At 41.4% G+C, this 19,068-nt stretch overlaps 1 protein-coding gene across 8 annotated transcripts in view; it reads left to right on the top strand.

Annotated features, from left to right (window-relative positions):
* The window catches only part of LOC118976042 (transducin-like enhancer protein 4), a 148,489-nt gene that overhangs the window by 117,989 nt on the left and 11,432 nt on the right, over positions 1-19,068 (top strand). For all 8 annotated transcript variants that reach the window (XM_037030305.1, XM_037030304.1, XM_037030301.1 and 5 more), the window contains 6 exons: positions 10,259-10,378; positions 11,398-11,451; positions 11,915-12,067; positions 13,275-13,407; positions 13,756-13,949; positions 14,400-14,476. In XM_037030305.1, coding sequence (XP_036886200.1) covers positions 10,259-10,378; positions 11,398-11,451; positions 11,915-12,067; positions 13,275-13,407; positions 13,756-13,949; positions 14,400-14,476 — 731 coding nt within the window. The remainder of the gene's footprint in view (positions 1-10,258; positions 10,379-11,397; positions 11,452-11,914; positions 12,068-13,274; positions 13,408-13,755; positions 13,950-14,399; positions 14,477-19,068) is intronic.

The following is a 19,068-nucleotide window of genomic DNA, read 5'->3' as shown; positions in this document are numbered from 1 at the left end:
CATATAAGAGTGAAATCATATGGTATTTGTCTTTCTTTAACTGGCTTACTTCATTTAGAATAATATTCTCCAGGTCATCCTGTCACAAAGGGTAAAATTTTATTCTCTTTTTACAACTGAGTAGTATTCTGTTTACACATTTACATGTGTAAATGTCCCTATTTTATCCACTGATGTACTAATGAACACTTGGGCTGCTTCCATATCTTGGCAATTGTAAATAACACTACAATGAACATAGGGGTGTTCATGTTCTTTCACATTAGTGTTTTGGGTTCCTCCGGATATATTCCCAGAAGTGGGATTGCTGGGTCAAAAAGCAGATACATTTTTTAATTTTTGTGGCATCTCCATAGTGCTTTCCAGTGGCTGCACCAACCTGCGTTCCCACCAATGGTGCAGAAGGGTTCCCCTCTCCCAAATCCCTGCCAGCACTCGTTGTTTGTAGATGTATTGCTGATAGCCATTCTGACTGATGGGAGATGGGATCTCGGTGTGGTTTTGATTTGCATTTCTCTGATTAGTGAGTGACATTGAGCATCTTTTCATCTTTTGGCCATCCATATGTCATCTCTGGAGAAGTGTCTATTCAGATCCTTTGCCCACTTTTTAATTGGATTGTTTCTTTCTTTGATACTGAGTTTTGTAAGTTCTTTGTAAATTTTGGATATTAACCCCTTATCAGGTGTATTGGTGAATATGTTCTATTCTCTGTGTTCTTTCTATTTTGTTGATGATTCCTTTGATGAGAAAACACATTTTAGTTTGATATATCCCCATTTGTTTATTTTTCTTTTGTTTCCCTTGCCTGGGGAGATATATCTGATGAAAAATTTCTGTGAGCAACGTCCAAAATATTTTGCCTATGTTTTCTTCTAGTACTTTTATGATTTCAGGTCTAACATTTAACTCTTTGATCCATTTTGAATTTATTTTTGTGTGTGGTGTAAGAAGGTGGTCTAGTTTCATTTTTTTGCACATTATCTATCCAGTTTTCCCAACACGATTTATTGAATAAACTATCTTTAGCCCATTGTATGTGCTTGCTTCCTCTGTTGGATATTAATTGACTATAAGGTGTGTGTTTATTTCTGGGATCTTGATTCTGTTCCTTTGATAATGTGTGTCTGTTTTTATGCCGGTACCATGCTGTCTTGATTACTATGGCCTTATTAAGGAGCGTGATTCCTCTGTGTTCTTTCCTAGGATTGCTGTTGGTATGTAGGGCTCTTTATGGTTCCATAGACATTTTTGAAATATTTGTTCTGGTTCTGTAAAATATGTCTTTGGAATCTTGATAGGGATTCTGTTGAATCTTAGGTTGCTTTGGGTAGTATGGACATTTTAATGATGTAATTTCTTCCTATCCATGAACACAGGAAGTGCTTCCACTTATTTATATTTTCTGTCTCTTCAGTGTCTTACAATTTTCTGAGGGTACAGGTCTTTTGCATCCTTAGTTAGGTTTATTCCTACATATTTTATTATTTTTGTAGCATTTGTGAATGGGATTATTTTCTTGATTTGCCTTTATGTTAATTCATTATTAGCGTACAAAAATGCAACTGATCTCTGGGTGTTAATTTTGTATCCTGCTACTTTGCTGAATTCATTTATCAGTTCTAAGAGTTCTTGGTGGAATCTTTGGGGCTCTCTATGTACAGTATCATGTCATCTGCAAATAATGACAGTTTTACTTCTTCCTTTCCCATTTGGATGCCTTTTATTTCCTCTTGTCTGATTGCTGTGGCTAGGACTTCCAGTACTATGTTGAGTAAGAGAGGGGAAAGCCAACATCCCTGTCTTATTCCCGATCTTAAATGGAAGGCTTGTAGTTTTTGCCCATTGAGTATGATGCTTGCAGTGTGTTTGTCACATATGGCCTTTATTATGTTTAGATATGTTTACTCTATTCCCACTTCCTTTATCCTTCGTTTTGTTTGTGCGGTGTATCATGTTAACTGATTTGCAGGTATTACACCAACCTTGCATCCCAGGAATGAATCCCACTTCATCATAGTGTGTGATCTTCTTGATGTATTCCTGGATTTTGATGTATTCCTGGATCCGATTTGCTAATATTTTGTTGAGCATTTGTGTTCATCAAGGCTTTATCCTATAATTTTCTTTCTTTGTAGTGTCTTTATCTGCTTTTGGAATTAGGATAATGTTGGCCTCATAAAAAGAGTTTGGGAGTCTTCCTTCCTCTTGAATTTTATGAAATAGTTTGAGAAGGAGAGGTGTTCTTCTCGGAATGTTTCTAAGGTTCACCTGTGAAGCCATTTGGTCCATGNGAGTATGATGCTTGCAGTGTGTTTGTCACATATGTCCTTTATTATGTTTAGATATGTTTACTCTATTCTCACTTCACTGGGAGTTTTTATCATCAGTGCATGCTAGATTTTGTCAAATGCTCTTTCTGCATCTCTTGATATTATTACATAACCTTTATCCTTCGTTTTGTTTGTGCGGTGTATCATGTTAACTGATTTGCAGGTATTACACCAACCTTGCATCCCAGGAATGAATCCCACTTCATCATGGTGTGTGATCTTCTTGATGTATTCCTGGATTTTGATGTATTCCTGGATTTTGATGTATTCCTGGATCCGATTTGCTAATATTTTGTTGAGCATTTGTGTTCATCAAGGGTATTGTCCTATAATTTTCTTTCTTTGTAGTGTCTTTATCTGCTTTTGGAATTAGGATAATGTTGGCCTCATAAAAAGAGTTTGGGAGTCTTCCTTCCTCTTGAATTTTATGAAATAGTTTGAGAAGGAGAGGTGTTCTTCTCGGAATGTTTCTAAGGTTCACCTGTGAAGCCATTTGGTCCATGGCCTTTGTTTCTTGGGAATTTTTTGATTACTGCTTCAGTTTCATCATATGTCTATTCAGATTCTCTGAATCTTCCTAATTTAGTTGTGGAAGATTGTATGTTCCTAAGAATTTATCCATTTCATCCAGGTTGTCCGATTTGTTGGCATATAGTTGTTCAAACTATTTTCTTTCTTCTTTGAATTTCTTTGGTGTCACTTGTTATTTCTTTTTCATTTTGGATATTATTTATTTGGGTCCTTTCTTTTTTTGATGAATTTGGTTAAAGGTTTGTCAGTCTTGTTTATCTTTTCAAATAACCAGTTCTTGGATTCATTGATCTTTTGTATCATTTTTTAGACTCTATTTCATTTATTTCTCCCCTGGTCTTAATTATTTCCTTTCTTCTACTCACTTTGGGCTTTGTTGTTCTTTTTCAAGTTTCTTTAATTGTGAAGTTAGATTGTTTATTTGAGCTTTTCCTTATTTTTTGTGATAGTACTGTAATGCTATGACTTTGTCTTTTAGTATTGCTTTCCCAGGGTCCCACAGACTTTGGATTGTTGTGTCCTAATTTTAATTTGTTTCAAGGTGTCCTTTGATTTGTTCTTTGATCTCATTGTTGACCCGTTCATTGTTTAATAACATGTTATTTAGCTTCCACTTCTTTGTGTATTTTTCAGTGTCCTTGTTGTAACTGATTTCTAGTTTCATAGCATTGTGGTCAGAGAAGATGCTTGCTATGCTTTTGGTCTGCAGGACAATACCCAACCCCCTGAGCCACAGCAGTCAGGGTTCTTTATTGCTGTCAAAAGCTCACCTAGGTTAGAGATTTCCTTAGGTTCCTATGCAAGAAATCTCAAATTTACTGAGATTGTTTTGTTTCCTAACTTATGGTCTATCCTAGAGAACATTCCATGTGCATTTGAAAAGCATGTACGTTCTGCTTTGGGATGAAATGCTCTGAAGCTACCAATTAAATCCATTTGATCTAGTGTGTCATTCATTTAAGGCCCCGGTCTCCTTGTTGCTTTTCTGTCTGGTAGACTGAAGTCAGTGGGGGAGTTAAAATCCCCAACTGTGACTGTATTTCTGTCCATCTCTCCCTTTATGTCCATCACGATCTGCTTCACATAGTTAGGTGCTTCTTTGTTGGGTGCTTAAACGTTTACTCTAGGGTTCTGTCCTCCTGTTGGACTGTTCCCTTTATCATCATGTAGTCTGTGTCCCTTACTACGGCCTTGGTTGTAGAGTCTTATTTAAGTACTGCTACCCCAGCATTTTTTCCCTTTCCATTTGGGGGAATATCTTTTTCTAACCCTCTACTTTTAGTCTGCTTGTATCTTTGGATATGAAGTAGGTTTCTTGGAGGCAGCATATACAGGGTCTGGCACAAATAATGCCCCTTTCTTACTATAAAATCTTCTGTAACAAGATCATAAGCATGTAATTCCGTAACACAACAACATCACACTCAGGCATACCACACTACGTTTTAGGTGAAGCATTCAGATTAAAACTGTACATTGTTATGTCACTCCCCTGCCAACCACACTCAAGCAGCTGTTACTGCCGCCAGACCCTGTATATGTGTGGGTCTTGTTTCCTTACCCATTCAGCTGCCCTCTGTCTTTTTGTTCGGAGCATTTAAGCCATTGACATTAAAGTTCTTTTAAATTTTCCCAGTTCAGTATTATTTTTCACCTCTCCTGGCTATTTCCTTATAAATGAGATAATAAACTTAAAGTATTTTATCAGTTTAAAAACTCTATAAACAGAAATATATACACGTATTGTGTGATGTTGTGTAATAAAATCACAATCAGAAATGCACTGGGATGTGGTACTTACCAGTTTGGTGTGTATAAGTTTATTCATGGTGTTCCCTTTTACTTCAGAACTTGTTGAAAATATTCCGTAACTGAAATGCTTTGGGGACTAGTGACCACTGATGACTCCAGATGACTCATGATTGGGTGGGTTCTCCTGAAGGCCCTTCTGGCTTAGGGGGAGTAGGCTCGGTCCCTGCTGATACCCAGCAGTACTCTGGCCTTTCTAAATTCAAGAAATATTCGATTCTGTTCTAGCTGTTGATCTTTTGTAGAGGAAATGGTGATTGAAGGTTATAGCATCAGTAGAGGGTGTACAGGACTCTTGCCTTCTCCATCCTCCCCACCCCCGCTGTCATGAACAGAACTCCCCCTGAATTGTTCCTGACCCAAAGTGATTCCTGTACTAAATGCACTACAGGTGGAGTAGCAGTACAGTTGAGCTTCTGACTTGGTGGGCTGGTTTTGAGAGTAAGGTGAGGTCTGGTCTGGACAACAGGTGTAAAGCAGGGGCACACCAGGACTTGGCAGTCACCATAGCCAGATTTTCGTGGTGCCTTGTGCCCCGTCATTGTCGCCTTTACTTCTTTGAAAGCAGATTTACATTTTGGTGCCAATTAGATGGGATACTTGAAGGCAGATGAGCAAACAAATAGTAGCAAATGAGTTTAGGGTTCTTGATCATGGTTGTCCACTCGACCTTGAGCATATTCTTCCTGGATGGAGTCCTGTCAATGAGAGGGATGTCTCACCTATGCCAGGGGAAAGCAGAATTAGCTTGGCGTGCTTTTGAAATCAAATTAGAAAGTCCAGTGTGGGGATGGAATTTGTAGTCCAGCCTGCCATATTGAACCCAAACCTTATTGTGGTTGTTGAAAGGAGATGGGTTTTGGGTAACAGCACTGATCGAAATCCTATCATTACGGACCATTTGTATATCTGTGCTGAAGGGTAATGCTGCACAGATGCCTCGAACAGTCCTTGTGTGAGGCTTAAAAGAGGAGAGCCACAGGAGCTCTGTAGCGAAGGCAGTGCAGTGCACAGTCTTGGGGCTGAGTTGCTGTTGCAGAGAGAGGGGCTCACTCGTCTGTCAGGGCCTGTACCTCCAGCTCTCTGTGGATCTTTCACTCAGTCTTCAAAGTAGACCAGTTGAGGGAATGCGGGGGGGGGGGGGGGTTGACNGTGGGGGGGGGGGGGGGGGGGGGGGGGGGGGGGGGGTGACCACAAACTGGTTGAGACGGAACAGCATCCCCGAGGCTACAGACCTATTAAAGGGAAGGCCAGACTCAAACCCAGGCAGTCTGACTCAGAGAGGTGCTCTTGCCTGCCAGTCAAGTCTGTGCTGTCTGTCATTAAAATTAGCTAATTATAACGACACTACCTGTTCAAAGGATAATACTTTTAGAACTTTCTCATACATGGTCGTCTTTGATCTTGAGGGGGCAGGACCATTTCTTTAGGTTGCCACAGGTGTCGGTTTTCTAGCTGACTTGGTCAGATAGGCTTAGTAAAGTCTGGGTTGGATTTCAGACTTGGCTCTAGAATTTTTCTCTCTCTGAGATGACATTATTTGTAAAGCTAGCAATACCTGTCTTTAAAGCTTATCTTTGTACTACCAAAGCAGTTAGTATTTTCCATAGAAGACAAATTATTATTTTTCTTTGGCTTCTTCTTGTTTGGTTCCCTCTTTTTTTTTTTCATTAAACGTCTACCTTGGTCTTTTTAATAATTCCATAGAAGTGTCTACTTTTAAAAAATACACAGCTTTTCTTTGTAAGTTATAGCTAATTTTTCCGGGGCTTTTTACTAGATATTCACATGTAAGGTATTTTTTCCTCTTTGGATCAGCCACAGACTTCTTGTTCATAACAAATTTGATAGTAAATTTGCATGATCAAACTGTAATAAGATTTATGTTTCATGTTTCTAGATATGTAGATTTATACAGAATCATGATGCAGCTCCAGTAAGTTTCTTGTGTAGGAACCTAAGGAAATCTCTAACCTAGATGAGCTTTTGATAGCAATAAAGAACCCTGACTGCTGTGGCTCAGGGGGTTGGGTATTGTCCTGCAGACCAAAAGGTTGCTGGTTTGATTCCTGGTCGGGGCACATGTCTGGGTTGGGGGTCAGGCCCCAGGTTGGGGGCGTAAAGAGGAAACGCATCATTATTTCTCTCGCACATCGATGTTCCTCTCTTCCTTTTCCCCTCCCTTCTCTCTCTCTAAAAAATAATAAAGTCTTTTAAACATATGATAAAATAACAATAAAGAAATAAAAATGAACTCTCTGTATGTGTGAAAGTGTGTTTAGCAGAATTTATTTAATTCCTCCATTCCCACGCCGAGCGAAGATCCTGGTAGTCTCTGGGCGGCAGAACGGCACACTTGTGAGATTCGGGGTGACAGCCTTCACCAAGTCCACTTTGGTTCCGGAGCAGTTACGTTGTTAAAATTTTGCTTATTGCTCCAGTGCCCATTGTTCAGCTTAACCTTTATATGCTAGTGATAATTAACTACTTTATCATCTATCAGCCAGCATGTGACTCTTTGATGTACAGTAAAATTCACAAATAAATACTGTCCACAGAGCCTGAAACAGCCAGTTTTTAAAAATTACCATTGAATATTAATTTTAAGAAAGTATTTCACCATTGTTTAGAAATCAGTTTTTTCTTTTGGACAGGGTGGAAGTAAGTTCAGTAAAGTGTATAGAATCAGAAGGCTCAGACAGTTTGTCATCATAACACATGTACCTTTTGGGAGGGGTAAAATATCAAATTAGTAGGATGAAGTCATCAAGAAGTAGGTTAAAGAACAGAGGTGAAGAGGGTCAGAGCTTCCACATTGCTAGTTCCAAGGGTTACACTGCTCAGGTCTCACTCTAGTGAATGGTTTCCAGTGGAACTGTTCATTCTACAGTCCCTCTGTGGGGGAGGAGGTATATCACAGGGATTTTGAATTAAGGAGTACAGAAGTGATGTTTCCCCATTCATGTTCAAAAACATTCCTGGGCAGTTCTGTGCTGCTCACTGTGCTGGGTTTCCCTGCCCCCAGGACCATACAGCCTGAAGTAGGAAGTGGCCTTGGAAACAGCCCTGAATTGTGAGTGCTCTACTCACTGGATGAATAGAATGTTAAGGAATAGAGGAATGGGTGATTAGTTCTGCCTGATAGTGTCTGAAGGAGCTTTGAAAAGTGATACTAGAGCTGTTTCTTAAGACTGGGATTTCAAAAGGAAGGTACTGAGGGGACGGGCATTCTCGTGAGCCAGGAAAAAAGGCTACGGTGCAACACAAAGCACAGAGCACTGGGCCACTACAACAAGCCTCTGGTGCTGAGACGAGGCCAGGACCCTGGCTTGGGGCATGGAGTGAAGGGCCTGAGAAAATAGCCATTGTCAGAAATCTGGATGGTGGGAAACCATTTGTTGTTTTTTTTTTAGGGATTCAATTTGTTGAATATCAGTTTAGGAAATATGAATCCCAGAAATGTGGAGGATAGACTGGAGAGGGCAGAAACTAGATACAAGGCTCTGGCACTAAATATGGCAGCTCAGGTGTTGTTTGTGTGCACGGTTTCAGTGGTGTAATGGTCATAAAAGCCTGATTTCATTGGGTCATGGTGTGCAAGCACAGCAGAAGCCTTGGACTAAGTCTTATGACTTGGGCACGAGGCATGGAACTCAGTAGAGATATGTGAAAGTCAAGAAGCAGTTCGTGTTTTTTTTTTAATTGAAATTATTGAGTAAAGAAAGGAATTACTTGGCTTCTAATGTTTCATTCAGTCTTCAGCCTTACTAAATAATGCCTGCCACCTTTTCTGCCACTGACATTAAGGGTGGATGTTTGAGTAGGGTTAGTTGCAGGGTTTGGTGCCTACATCTAGAATATTTATATAAAATCTTGAAAGGGTTTAGTACAAGAAGGAAGGGTTTAGGAATATCCAGCCCCCATCAGTGGGAATGTACTCACTGGTCATTCTCATCTTTCTCCTTCTCCAAACTTTGACCCTGTATCCCTGCCTTTGGAATTGGTGGCAGACTTTCCACACTACAGCTGACCACTAGGGGGTGATCTCTTGGTCATGATATTGACAGAAATGTACCACCCAGGTGTGGAAAAAGTTTATTGGTCATCCTTTAACAACAATGTGCTTTGAAAATTTAGCCACAAGAGAATATAGCATTATGGGATAATGCAAGTAAAACAACATAGAGCGCAAAGTTTTGGCTGTTACACTGTTTCCCATAGTTAATTAAAGAACCCTTGGAGATTTTGTGTATCTTTATAAATGTTAATTGTTAATAACAGGCTAACAAAGGAAAAAGGATAGTTTTACTGAATAGTTTTCCAAATTGGTTGGATGCCTGACAAGGATATTCTGTGGTGATTGATTCTTTGTTCTTCCTCGAATTTTTTTCTTACTTCAAATATTCTTTGACGTCCGAGAACCAGCCCTTTCCTTCCCCGGGCTGGGCTAATTTAGCACTTGGAGTTTTGCACTCAGCCCTGCTCCCTCTCACACCTTTGTATAGAGCGCTGGTTTGGTCTCTCTGGAACGGAGTCACTAGCCAGTTCTTAAGGTTAGTTTCACTTTTCATCAGTGCTTTCTTCACTTCTTCATGTATAGATTTAAGCTCTCATAGCATCTGAATGCGCCCAGTCACCACCTGACTTAATGGCAGACAGACCCATTCTCTGCTTTAGATCTTGTCACCGGTGTTTGTTTTCTGTGTGTGGAGCTCCTCAAGTTGAGAGCTCTGTGGAAGAGCAGAGACGACAGAGGTGGCTTGAGCACATACAGGTCACCCCCGACTGTGATCCTGAGAGGGTAGGGACCACCTTTCTCCATTCCCTGAGCCTAATGGGATTCCTGGGTTTCCAGAGATAAAAAGGAACTGGAATCATAAAGGAATAAAGTGCATTTTTGCAGGTATTTTTTGTTTCATTTTACTTTAACCTGTCAACTGCATCTTCCAGGCCCTTTAAGGTACGGGGTAAAGCAAAACTCCATAATTATGACTATTGTATACACGATCATCATTTTAGGGTGCTTAAATTCCTCAAGAGTACCTCTCCTTTTTCCCATTGAAGAATTACTAATTATCTGTCAAGCTGGACTCTGAATTATTCAGTTTCTCTGTAGGGGCTTAAAATGTTGGCTTCCCATTCACCAGCCAACTTCAGAGAAAGAAGCCTGCCTTTTCTTCCTTCTTCTCTCGTATCTGCTTGCTTTCTCAGTTCTCTAAAGCTACTTCAGCAGCATAATATAAACATCTTCGTTCAACCAACCCCATTCTGCCTTTTGAGTTTACAGTCAGTATTCCCTGCCTCCCTTTTCATTCCTCTGCTCCCCGTCTCGTCTCTGCTTCTCTCTTTTGTTCTTTCCTTTTCCTTCTCCTTTCCCTTTTTCTTCTCCTTTCCCTTTTTCTTCTCCTCCTTGTTATTCCTTCTGTACCTCTGTTTTCTTCTTCCTTTCTCCTCCTCCTGGCTCCTTAACAGCTTTGCAAGTGTTCACTAATGGACAAAAAGAAGGTAAAGTCTCAAATGATTTTAAAAATCGCACTGTTAAATGGCCGACCGTGTCTCAACCCTGCTCCTTTTTGTACTTTCAGAGTTCTTCCGTATCCCCATCAGCCAGTTTCCGAGGTGCTGAGAAGCACAGAAACTCCACGGACTATTCCTCTGACAGCAAAAAGCAGAAAACTGAAGAAAAGGAAATTGCAGCTCGTTATGTAGGTTCATTCGCCTTTGCTTTGGGGAGGCCTGTTTACCCTGCTTTTTGTTAGCGTCCATTTTACCCTTTGACTGATATCAGCCAAAACTCTAGAATCCAGGATAACGACATCCTAAGGGGAAAAAATCATCGCAGCCGTGGCTCTGTCGTAACTGTCTAGCCCGAAGTCCGCTGGGGGTGTAAGTGAGCGCACACTGGTGTGCGAGGGAGAACGGAGTGCTTTATCTGGCAGCTAACAAAATACTTGTGTGATGCACACTATTATTTCCGTAGATATGTTTGTTTCCCACCATATAGTTTTTGGTGGCTAAATTTTTTGTGGTCAGCTAGAAATGCTAAGGAAAAATATAAAATCATACAAAGTCTGTTAATGTTTACATGTGCTGAGGAATCTAGAAAGCCTGTGGAGTATGACTTACAGAGACATCCAGGGTGTCCCTGGCCTGGACAGACACTCAGTTTTCCTCAGTGACTGGTCCTTGAGGTCACATTAGGGAGCAGGCTGGATGGTGCTGGGATGGCGGCAAGCAGGCCCGCTCTGCTCCCTGCGGTGGCGCCTAGCAAGACTGCAGGCGTCGCGGAGGGAAAAGGCTGAAAACTAGGATTTCCATGTGAAAACTCCCATTTTTAAAATTGTGGCTACTTACCCAGTTTTTAAAAAAACAGAACAAACGACACCCACGTGCAGGCAGGTTCAGTGTGGGCGTGCCAGTTTTCAGCTCATACTCTGGAGGAGCAAGGAAGCCACATGAGCTTGAGTTTCTCAAACTGTAAAGTGGAATCATTCATTATATTACCTACCTCAAAACTTCCAGCTGAGGCTTAAAGAATGTAGCAGGACATTGTAGAATGTTTAGCACTGTTTGGTACAGTTCTTTGTATAAGGCGCGACCAATTAGTCTGGACTTGTCTAGGGTAAGTGTGGTGGCTTCTTATTCTTTTTTTGTTTTTTGGTGTTTGTTTTGTTTTGTTTTTGCTGGGGGAGGAGGAGGTAATACTTGTCAATTGTCGATGCAGGACAGCGATGGTGAGAAGAGTGATGACAACTTGGTGGTTGACGTTTCCAATGAGGTATGTTTATGGCTCGCTTCCTGTTCTTACCCAGCTCTGACAAAGACCAGTGTCCTAACAATTAGTGTCTACAATGCTTTCTTAATTTCTAGTAGGGCCCACTTTACATTTACCTGGAAAATGTATGCATTACTGATACTTCCGTTACTTCGATTCTTTTCTGTGATGCACTGGTGTGTTTTACTGCCTCCGTGAACGCACACCAGACCTTTGTGCGTAGTTAGTCTGCAGATCGCATTGACAAGTGACTTGCAAATTTGTAGGGTTTTCATTTTGTTTTAAAGAAAGACTATAAATTTATAGTATTTTCTTTGACCTTGATACTGAATATTTTCTTCAGTGATTTGGTGAGTCTGAAGATTGTCGAAGCTTTTAATACTTTCAGCTAGAAACGTCCACACCCAAGTGCTCCAGCACTATGAGTGGGCTGTGCTGCATTAATACCCGAGGTGTTCCTTCGCAGGATCCGTCCTCCCCGCGGGGGAGCCCCGCACATTCCCCGAGAGAGAACGGCCTGGACAAGACACGCCTGCTCAAGAAGGACGCCCCCATCAGCCCGGCCTCAATTGCCTCCTCTAGCAGTACTCCCTCCTCCAAATCCAAAGAACACAGCCTTGTGAGTGGGTCATCGTCTTTCTTAGTGTTGGCCGGTTTCAGCATGGTTGGTTTGACTAGTTTTTTAACTTTGTATTGTTTACGTTTTTCTGTAGGACTTTTATTTCCAAACGTATGTATATGTTCAGCATTGAAGTTTAATCAACAAAAGTATTGTTGGAGCAGATGGGTTTACTGACTTGATAGATGTCTGTTTTGTGAGTCTCGGTGCAAGGCTAGAGGAGGGAGATGGGGAAGTTGAGTGAAACGCGTCGTAGTGAAGATGAAGCAGCACACGTTGGAGTTGCAGAGATAGTTTTGTCACGTGTGGTTTATGGTAAATTTAGTTTTGGGCTTGGATGTGATTTTGTTGCTAGCTTTGTTCGAATTACCAAGCTCTATAGGACTGCAATAGTTTTCTCTTTCTATCTAAAAAGTACTCTGTCATTTACAAAAATGTACCTTGACTCACACCACAAATCACAATTCAGAATGAAACTGCCGGCAAGTCAGGGTGATCTCCCGTAACCCCGTCTTCTGTGGCTGTGTAGTTAATTGCATTTTTGTGTGGTGTGTCTTTCTTTTTCCTCACCATATTTCCTCGTGATATAACATTAACAACAAAAAATGCGACTTTGGTTTTAAATAACTGTTTGAATTCACAGCTGAAGGAAAGGAAATTTGTTAGTTTTTCTGCAAATTACTGGGGCATGTCTTAGGGGAGAGCTAGTTTATGTTTTTCTCTGTTCTCTCTTGGCCGTTTGGTCTTTGGGCCTTTTGTAATGGCGGCTCCTCTGTGCTGATCTGTATGGTGGTTCAGGCTTGGATCTTTTCTGATGGGTCCTGTTAACCAGTCCCTTGTGACTTAACAGTCCACCAGCAGCCGAACTCAAACCATTCAATCTTAAAGCCACCAGCCAGCGGTGGGCCAGTCAGAACACGTGATTTCTCTGCTTCCATCTGACCCTAATCAGTTTCCTGGAAATGGTCTATTCTACCCTTAATTCAGCTTCAGGATATGTTCTCTCGAACATTGGTTTTGTGGTCTTGGGGAACCCTTATTTTAGCTCTTTTTAATCAATGAAAATAAAGACCCAAGCTGAAGAACTTTTTTCATTTTTTTATTTCCTTTTTCTTTCTCTTTTAAAATGTAAAACATCATTGTTTTTAAACAACATTGTTAAAGCTATGTTCTCATTGCGAGTGTATCTTGTTGCATCTCTTGTTAGAATGAAAAATCGACTACTCCCGTTTCAAAGTCCAATACTCCTACTCCACGGACTGATGCACCCACACCAGGCAGTAATTCCACTCCTGGACTGAGGCCGGTACCTGGAAAACCGCCCGGCGTTGACCCCTTGGGTTAGTAAGAAAGAAAATTTTTTTATAAGTTACTTGTTTTTAAAAGAAATTAAAGCAGTTTAAAGAGTGTAGTTCATTGAGAATGTTAATAACCAGCATGGCTGTTTGATAAAAGTTATTTAACCCAAACCAAGCACCTGGCACCTAGTATGTCTAGCACATAGTAGGTGTTCAGTAAAATAAGGTGAATGAATAAAGCATGAAGGCTTGAATGACATCTGTGAACATTAAAATAAATTTATTTGATCCATCATTCGTATTTTTTAATGTACATAAGAATGTCTGACTTCATTATTGTTTCCTGTGCTTTTGGTTTTTCCCTTTTTCTCCTTCCATTTTGGTCTGTAGCCTCAAGCCTAAGGACACCCATGGCCGTTCCTTGTCCGTACCCAACCCCTTTTGGGATCGTGCCCCACGCCGGGATGAACGGGGAGCTGACCAGCCCCGGAGCCGCCTACGCGGGGCTGCACAACATCTCCCCGCAGATGAGCGCAGCCGCCGCCGCTGCCGCCGCCGCCGCCGCCTACGGGAGATCACCAGTGGTATGTCTGTGGCTTTTTCCAAAACACACTGAGTTTCAGAGCATGGAGGGTTATTCTTCATATAATGTGGTGTGTATGATTTGAGTTCTTTACAAAGTATGTATTATAAATTAGACTATATGTGATTACACCCATGTTCTTTTATAAGGTGAGGGAATATTTTTCAATTGTATATATAATTTAAAAAATTACAGCTACAAAAATATAGTAAGTCATAATTTAGTGAATGTTTCATTTCCATAATGAGCACAAATAATTATTAATATATTTTATGGGTGTTCCACTCCCAGTTATGTTACCATGAAGTCATACGTCCTATCATTTCATCAATAAATAAATACCTCTGTATACGTTTCTAAAATCTTATTTAAATAATTGGTTCTCTCAGGTTTTAGATGGAATGAGTAAAGGTAACTCTGTCTTTATTGTTTTGCTTATGAAAAATTTTAGGTTGGATTTGATCCGCACCATCACATGCGCGTGCCAGCCATTCCCCCAAACCTGACAGGCATTCCAGGAGGAAAACCGTGAGTACCCTGTGTCCCTGCCTATCATGGGGCTGGCCCTTCAGCCTCCGAGCACTTCTAGACAGTGTGGAGGGTTCCCCTGGCTTTTCTTTTTTTTTCTTCTTGCAAAGTATTTCCCATTTTCTCTTAGCACAAGGAAAGAGGTAATGAGGTGGGGTTTTGTGTTTTCAATTTAAAATCTCGAGCTGCTAATATGGAATTGCAAATTACTGAGGCATTTCCAGCAGTCAAGTTCTCTCTCCATCTCTTACTGTTTTCAAGGCAATTCTTTTGTTGCCTTGAAAAAAAGAGTCCTACATGCAAATCTGGATGCTCAAAATGTTAGCTTGTTGGAAAAAGACATACCTAACTTCAAAGGCTGAAAAGAAAGAAGTGGTTTTGTGTTCAGTTGTGTTTCCAGGGGATGTGGCTTGCTCCCTTGTCAGTTGGCTTCTTGTCTTGGGAACTGGGGGTCCTTGTATTCACAGGCCCCTTGAATCATGGATGTAAAACTCAGGCACATCGTTGTTCCAGCCTCTTTTGTACATTCTCATCTTGCCACATTTCATTCCTCATCCTTCATTTCAACCCAGTGTACCTTTCAATTGGCTTCATCTTCGCAGATACAAAGAATTTACTATAAAATAACACTGGCTTTTCCTTTAAAATTTCGGCTTTTTTTTCCTTCTCTCTTTTGGAAAGCATCTCCACAGATCCCCCTGCCTTATTACTCACCTGTGTTTTATTCTCGTTGCTCTTTCCATTGGCGTCCTGTCTGACACTCTACGTGCCATGTAGTATGCTGCTTCCGCAGTCTCTCGTGCTTTCTCACCTGCCCTCTGCTTCCCAGGCCTGGCCCTCGGGAGCAGCTGAGTCTCTTCTCTCAGAGGCTTCCCTGCTGGCTTGCCTACCTTGGGGCATTTGCTCTTTCTGGTCTTTCCCTGCATCCTTCAGGTCTACTGTGGCCTCCTCTCTCACTTCAGGTCTTGCTAAGATATCACTTAGGAGCCTTCTGCCCTGATAACACTATCTGAAATAGCATCCTTCTTTCCCTTTTCCCCCGTCATCGTCCTTTTCTGTTCCTTGCCTTTTTCATACCCGTCTACAGCCATTATCTGCCTCTCCCTGCTTGAACAGAAGCCCCATAATAGAACAGCAGAAATCTTTTCTGTTCAGTTACAGAAAAGTGCCTAGAATGATACCTGGCTTATGGTGGTTTATCACGATTTGTACCTATTGGATGGATGAATGAGTGAAAATATGTGCCGATCTTTCCTTACCTTGACCTCCCATCGCTTATTCATTTATTAACTATACAGTCAGGAACTTGTCAGTTTTTGTCTCCAATGTGTCCTCTTTTGTCCCCCAGGTTTCCTGCCCCTCAGTGTTAATCATTCCTGACCTTGACCCTTTCTTCACTTTCCACCAGATACCTCAAACTCTTGGTTCTTCCTTGTGTAACTTGCTGCTGTACATACAGACTCTACCCTAACTTTTCTGGTGGGTCACACACACGCTGGCCCTGTAGTTAAGTTGCTCAGTAAATATTTGACTCATTAATAAGGGAGGCAAAGCAGATTTGACTTCAGGTTCCTTGAGAATTGAGGGAATAATCAATTATCATAGAATTCTGTGTACTTCTGTGTGTTCTGCAAATAGTTGTTTACTGACTGACAAGTCTTGTTGACCAAAAACTCTGATGTGTTTGGAGGCGAAAGTTTGGTTTGCGTGCAGTGACCTGAATAACAAGGTCAAAGGATTAATCAGATAACTCAAATACCCGTGAGCTCCATTTGAAGCTGTGGGATCCAGAGCGTTCCCTTTGGGAAGGGGCGCTGTCCTGTGCTTCGGTGCTGTAGTCACCCCTCAAGCAGTGGTTGCACACACAGCTGTAGTGTAACCACCAGAGCAAATGAGGTGGTGCTCTTTGGCTCAGCTTCTGCCCAGCGGCCACAGGAGGTAAAACTATGTTAAGTGTATTTCAAGAAGCAATGACATCCTTGGATTGGAGGGTTTGAGCCATTTGAACTGCAATTGAATGATAGCTGGTCTGATTCAGATGGTAACTTCTGAACCTTTAGCTGGGCCTCCCTTCCTTCCCCCAGTCTTGATGCTCAGCATTATAAAACTTTTGAATTCCTTTTGGAAGGGTTGGTGGGGGGTGGAGGATGGTTGGGATTTTTTGTTCCTGGGAGTGATAGAGTCACAACTAATGTAATTAGCAAAAGACACTAGAGACCCCAAAGAGAGTGGTGTGGTCCACAGAGTATGGGTTCTGGAGTGAGGCCGATCCACGTTTTATTCCAACTCTGCCAGTTGACAACTAGACAGCGAGTTTATGCAGTTTCTTAACTTTGTGGGCTTCATTTGGTTTATCTGTAAACCAGGGCCGGCACTGCCCGACAGGGAGAATGTGAGGATGAAGTAAAACAGTATGTTCCAGGTTCAGTACCATGTTGGTACAAGGTAGCTACTCAGTCAACTGCAGCATCACATTCTCTCAGCTTTGCCCCCGGGCTCGCTCAGGTTTTCAGCCTCCGATGCAATACAACATACTGTAGGGGCAGAAATGGCTAAAGAAGACTGGATTAAGTTAGACTCGAGGTTCCTGTTATTGGTGTGTCTTCATGCAACAGGGCATTGAGACATAAATTCAGTCATTTATGCACATAGAGATAATAGGATTTTATTATAGATCTGCAGAAGAAGTGACTATAATGATTATATGACTCTTCAGGTTATAACATACAGAACTGTGAAACATTGTGTTGTGCATATTTTCAACAAACTATTTTTTTGTGCTAGAAAATAAAACATAATCACCTGCTTCCCTCACCACACACTTGTAGCAAGAAGCCATCTCCAGAAAAACATAAAGAAATTGAGCATTTCTGTCCTAATTACTTTTACAGAATGAATTGCTAGGTATTATCAAAAATTATAATCAAGTGCGTGTTTCAAACTAACAAATAAAATAGCATTTGTTTAGTAGTTCACATTGGGTTCTTGTGTCTATTCTGGTAAATGAGCAAGGGTTCCTTCCACTCAGTATGTAATTGGAATGACAACGTAGTTTAATTTCAGCAGAAGCCCCAAATGGACCCTCTTCCCCACCTCTACGTAATAAGGCTTCTACAGTGTGGAAGTATTCGATTAAAACTCTGGTACTAATTGTATAATAGGCTATGGCATGTGAATTCAGCCATAACAAAAGACCTCAGGTTTATAGGTTTTGGGCTGCTCATAATTCAGAACTCTTTCCTTGGTGTTGTATTTATTTATTTTTTATAGCAAGATTTTTCAAAATAGGAACACTCTTGGCACACGGCAAACCCTCAATTATTTATTGACTGGCTTAACTGCCCGTGGATACACACACGACTTCCAGAACCTGCTTTTGTGTCCTACTTTGTAAAGTATGGTCTCCAGACCTGTAATTGTGAATTTAAGGTCTGGTTCAGTGTGGGGATGCTGAAAACCTGGAGGAGGTGTTGCAGAGTTGGAGAAGGGCGAGTGTAGCATCACAGAATTGGGCCTCTTACAGAACTGTTCCAGGACTGTCGGAAGAGAAGGACCGACTTTAAGCTGGGTGTTCATCAAAAAGTGATGATCTCTATACAGTGACTGTGATGTATACATGTTTGAAAAGGAATGATTTGCAGATTCCTTGATTATTTGGAGTACAGTTCTGTCAGAGAGTCCAGACTAAGGTGAGTCCTACAGAACCCTGTATCTGTCACTTCTAGTACGTCGTCCTTCTCCTTCTTGCTTCAGGGCCTTCATTACGTCTCATCTAGATCATTGAAGTGATTACTTCTTATTCCTCCTACCATTGTACTGCTTGTTACCAAATTTATTCCACGAATGGCTCTGCCCCAGTAGTGTCCCACCCCTTGTCCCTGCCCTCCCAAAATGTGTGCATTGCACCTAACCACTAAATCCTTATCAGTTGAATTTATTACAACATCGATACTGTACCCGCAAGCTGAGAGAAGCCCAGAGTAAAGAGAGTACAGCAATAACACGGAGCGGGGCAGGGACAAGAGGCAGAGGCGGAGGGAGATGAGGCAAGAGCCATGAGAAGGGCCTTGTAGAACTTCCGAGAATGCCTGTCACTCATTGTTTATCAGTGTCATCCTCGCAGCTGTTTCTCTCGACCCTGTAACTCCCTAAAGGCCTTACTCACGACCTCAGTCCCAGGGATTAATAAAAAGCCCCTGCTAAGTGATCTACCCAGTCACCTTTGAACTCCTTCCACTAGGTTTTGTCCATGTTCAGGTCGTCCTGAATCAGTCGATCCCTCTGCAGTTCCTTCCAAGTTTATTTGAAATCTTTACGTGCCCTTTATTAAATTCCATTTGTGATGTTTTCAGGCTGGTGTTCTAACACTCTCTGTTATGTCGTTATACTGATCTTTATTCATATGTATGCATATAGATGATACATTTTTTCAGATTGTGCTTAGGCCAGTCCTTCCAGTCACTTGCATGGAGTCATTGTTGAATAAATGAATTCTCGGATTAAAACCAATCCAGAAACTACCCAGATAATTTCACCTCATTTTTAAGCCCTTGTCCTGTGCTCTTCCCCTACCTCCCTACTTCCCATCCCTG

The sequence above is a fragment of the Sturnira hondurensis genome, unplaced genomic scaffold (assembly GCF_014824575.4).
Source record: "Sturnira hondurensis isolate 20B ecotype Veracruz unplaced genomic scaffold, ASM1482457v3 Scaffold0020642, whole genome shotgun sequence".
Taxonomy (NCBI): domain Eukaryota; kingdom Metazoa; phylum Chordata; class Mammalia; order Chiroptera; family Phyllostomidae; genus Sturnira; species Sturnira hondurensis.
This window is presented reverse-complemented; position numbering and strand designations above follow the sequence as displayed.